The sequence below is a fragment of the Emys orbicularis genome, chromosome 11 (assembly GCF_028017835.1).
Source record: "Emys orbicularis isolate rEmyOrb1 chromosome 11, rEmyOrb1.hap1, whole genome shotgun sequence".
Taxonomy (NCBI): Eukaryota; Metazoa; Chordata; order Testudines; family Emydidae; genus Emys; species Emys orbicularis.
The window spans coordinates 20,264,283-20,268,593 of record NC_088693.1 but is presented as its reverse complement, the minus strand read 5'-3'; the positions used below and the strand labels follow the sequence as shown (position 1 = coordinate 20,268,593).

The following is a 4,311-nucleotide window of genomic DNA, read 5'->3' as shown; positions in this document are numbered from 1 at the left end:
TCCAGTGGCTACATAAAACAGTCATCTAGCACTGCTTAATCAGGTAGAGATGACTCAGTTGGGAAAACCTGTACCATGAGTTTGAGTGCAGAGGGGCTGTCAAACTTTTATGGAGAGAAGAGGCTCGTCCAGGATAATAAACTAGTGAATATGATGACCTTTAATAAGTAAATTGGTTGCTGTAGCTCTGCATTTTAAATTGAATCAGGATTTGGATTTATATGTACGTCTAGTACAGTGGTTTTCAACCTGCGGTCCACAGAACCCTCATGGGTCCGCAGACTATGTCTAAGATTTCCAAAGGGGTCCGCACCTCCATTGAAATATTTTTTAGGGGTCCACAAATGAAAAAAAGATTGAAAACCACTGGTCTAATATTTGGTGGGAAAGCTGATGAAAGAACTAGCGCTGGAGTGCCTGTTAGTCCATTTGAAACCAACAGTTATTTTGAAAATATACTTGAGCAAAGCATGTTCTTTATTTTTCAGAGTGATTACTCCATATTAATATCCCACAATAAAACTAAACACCAACAACATATTTGCATAGGGTCTTGATCTTTCAATTGGATGGATGTGGACAGATATTACCTATGCTGATTATTGGCATCAGGCCTTGGAGAGGGTTATTATTTGCAACTGCCCTGGAGCCCTTAGGTCCTAACTTTCCTGTTTCACTGGCTGTAGGGGAAGCAGCACCTGAAGAGGGAGACAGGCGCTCATCCACCCAGCCTCCCCGCCGGGAAGGGTTCTGTAGGGGGCAGGTGTGAGGTCCTGCCAACGCGATGCAGATTTGCCCAGGCGAGTGAATCCCCCTCCCCCAGGTGTGCCCGGGCCCCGCTGTTCACCCCCCAGAGGAGAGCATATGCTAAGGGCCCAGGAAGCCCCTCGCTCACGGCCCCCTCTGGGCTCCGGACGAGGCTGTCCCTCCCGGGGGCGTTTCACTCCTTACTGCCCAGAGCCAGCCTGGTGAAGGGCACCCGGGAGAGCGCCCCAGCGCCCGGCGGACCGAGGCGGGGGCCGGCCTGCCCCGGGGGCCGCGCTCCCCCCAGGAATGCCCCGGGGGCGCCCTGCCCGAGCCGCGCGGAGCCGGGGGAACAGGTGCAAGGCTGCCGGGCAGGAGCACTGAGGCCGCAGCTCCACCTTCCTCGCCTTATTTACGGAGCGGCCACATGCCCGAGCTAAAAGCAGCAGCCATTCAAAGCACGGCCCCGCCGCTGGAGGGGACCCGGGGCCGCGGCGGCCAGCCGGCAGCTGCCGCGCATAAAAGTCATGGGGCTGGGGGGCCGGCGGGAGCGCCATGAAGGCCGGCGGTGGTGCCGCATCCGACCCGGAGAGCGGCGGCAGCAGCAGCGAGAGCAGCTCGGACAAGTCCCTGCCCCCCGCCGGGGGCCCGGGCAAGCGCAAGCGGAAGAGCCCCCGGCTGAGCGGGCTGAGCAAGCAGCGGCAGGCGGCCAACGCCCGGGAGAGGGACCGGACCCACAGCGTCAACTCCGCCTTCAGCGCGCTCCGCACGCTCATCCCCACCGAGCCCGCCGACCGCAAGCTCTCCAAGATCGAGACGCTGCGCCTGGCCGCCAGCTACATCGCGCACCTGGCCAACGTGCTGCTCCTGCAGCAGGGCGAGGGGGCGGAGCCGCCTTGCCTGCAGTACCAGCCCCGCCTGCAGGGCGGCGGCACCGCGGCGGCGCCCCGGCCCATCTGCACCTTCTGCCTCAGTAACCAGAGGAAGCTGGTAAGGCTGGCACGCAGCAGGGGCTGAATGCTGCCCCCACAGTCACATGGGCGGATGGTAGAGTGGAGGCTCCCCCCTGCCTCCAAGGGGCTGGAGTTGGTTTGCATCCTGGCACTGCCCCAGTGAGGCCTGTTTTGGGGGCAAGGAGAGTCCCCTTCTCACCCACCCCACACACCTTTAAAACTAATCTCCCAGCCACAGCAACCACAATTCTGCTGCCCATGCGTGCCCAGAGCCCATCCTCCTGTTGCCATCCCTGGGATAGCAGAGTAGACATGGAGAGCTGACATTATTTGCTTAGCATCTACAGCCTGTCCAGTACTGTAAACAAACCCCCTGCAAAGACTGTCCCGTCAGTGAAAAGCTGACAGTCTCACACGTGTTCACAGGCAGAACATTCTGTATCCCTTTGGGTACAGCTTTGATGCTTGTGTTAATTTATTATAAACTCACTTCTTGTAAGCATTGTTTAATAGGAGTAGAAATCTATTGTAAGGAAAAATTGTGCTCTATGACCTGTAAATTCCAAGCTCCACAAAGTATCTAAATCAAAGGGGGAAAAAAGAGGCAAGAACATCAGCTAAGTATGTCAAACTATTTACCGTGGTCTACCATTTAGAGACTTGTGTGTCTTCACTTCACTCCTTAAGTACGGTAGCAGTTTCAGAAATACTGTTCTGCCCTGGCTATTTTCATTTAACTGCACTGTTGTATTTCTGGTATATTTCATAGTTGGTAACAAAATTTAAATAGAGTTAAAATATGATGTTCACTGTTTAATGGCTTACAACATAATTGCTAGGAAGGTAAGGGGTTAATTAAATGTTTAGTTTGACTGTGTGTGTGTGTTAAATTAGGTATAAAATTAATAGATGCCAAGTTAAGGGAGAAAGTGATTTTCCTTTTTCTGTGTTGATGTTTCTAATATCTATTTTGTCCCCTCTTACAGAACAGAGAAGGGGAGAAACACTTGTCTATTTAAAGTTTAAGTGGACGTTGAATCAGATGAGAAGCTTGCACAAATCTTGCACTGACTGTGGACCTGTTTTAGATAACTTCTCTTTCTTCACAATGTTTACACTGAAATTATGCAACAGTAAAAACTACTTCTTACACTATAAAAAACCCACTGCTGTGCACTTTGTTTTACATTGTGACAGGTTGATTCATGGGGTTTTGCCAATGAAACTGAACACTGTGGGGAGAGTTGCACCTGGTGTGGCTGCTATTTTAATGCAAGAAATGTTAACCTAAGCAGCCAAGCCCTGATCTTGATGGCTCCTCAATTTATGTCACATGATGAAACTTGAGCTTTGAAACCACACAGCGTCTCCTGTCAATGGAAGCTGTCATAACATGCCATCCTCTGTGCCTTTAACCAATATTGAGCTGTACAGTTGTACGCTCATTTGTGTGAGAGAAAGTGGCAGCTGACACGTTGAGGGTCTTTGAAATTACACTGAGATTTTAAGGTGCTCACCCAAAAGCCAGGATACTCACAATTAAAAGTGACATGTGCCTAGGTGTAGGGTGAGCTGCAGTACAACAGAATGTCTCTTAAAGAGACAGCCAAGATGCGGGGAGGTCACTATCTCGGTCAGTACCCAGGATAGCTGAGAAGTGCTGTGCAAGGGATTTTTTTTCATAATACACAGTGTGTGCTGTGCCAGTCCTCTAAATAGTGTGGGATCTTTCTAAATTTGTTCTTAAGCACAGAATAGGGAGGGTTGCCCCCGGGCTCTCTAAATTTATCAGCTAGGTTATTCCCAAAGGTTGTGCCTTTACAATCACGGATGTCATTTATCACTGTTAGTTTACAAGTTTATAAACTTTATTTGAAATGGAGTTTAAAAAGCACAGCTCTGTCATGGTTCCCAATTTGGGCACAATGAGAACTGAAAAAGCAGCTAAAATATTAAATCTCCATATCCAGGTCAATTTACAGTGGATGGTTTAGAAAATGGTAAGTTTTACCCACTTTTTGAATTTGGATACAAGTTTTAGCTCTGTGGGACTTAAGCTTTAAAAAAAAAAAAAAAAAAAAAAATAGCTAGTGAAGCACAGAATGACCCCAAGGAGTCAGGGTTAACAGTCCCTAAATAAGTTTCTCCTGCCCGCCTAAACATTGTATGTACCTTAAAAATATCAGCTCTGTGTGTTATATACCTCCCCTAAAAGCAATAGAGGGAGTTGCTTTTTGGGATAGCAGTAATGTATGCCATCCTGAGAGAGGCTTATGCTGTACAGAGTAATTGTCTTCCCACCACTACCAGGTCACCACTTCTCGTGGTTGGCCACACCCTCTTGTAGAACTCTGCTGTCATATCAAAGCCAATGTGGTGGGATAAGGAAAGGTAGGCTGTAGCAGTTGAGGTGTTCATTGTGTAGCTGACTTTCCTTCACCTCACTCCCCACCCAACACATACAGAGCAAATTCTGCAGATTTTTCCAGTAGACACACCAAAAAAACGTATAGGAGACCTCATTAATTTGGTCTTGGAACTTTGAATTCCTGATGCTCCCCCCCAAGCCATTTTGCAGTGCCACTTTAAGACACATTCTGTTACTTACAGAAGC

General features: G+C 49.1%; 1 protein-coding gene across 1 annotated transcript; it reads left to right on the top strand.

The window, feature by feature from the left end:
- The first annotated feature begins 1,299 nt into the window (after positions 1-1,299).
- On the top strand, positions 1,300-2,716 carry LOC135885864 (transcription factor 15-like). The gene is made up of 2 exons (XM_065413771.1): positions 1,300-1,734; positions 2,684-2,716. Exons 1-2 carry the CDS (start codon positions 1,300-1,302, stop codon positions 2,714-2,716), a joined length of 468 nt encoding a protein of 155 aa, XP_065269843.1.
- The last annotated feature ends 1,595 nt before the right edge of the window (positions 2,717-4,311 follow it).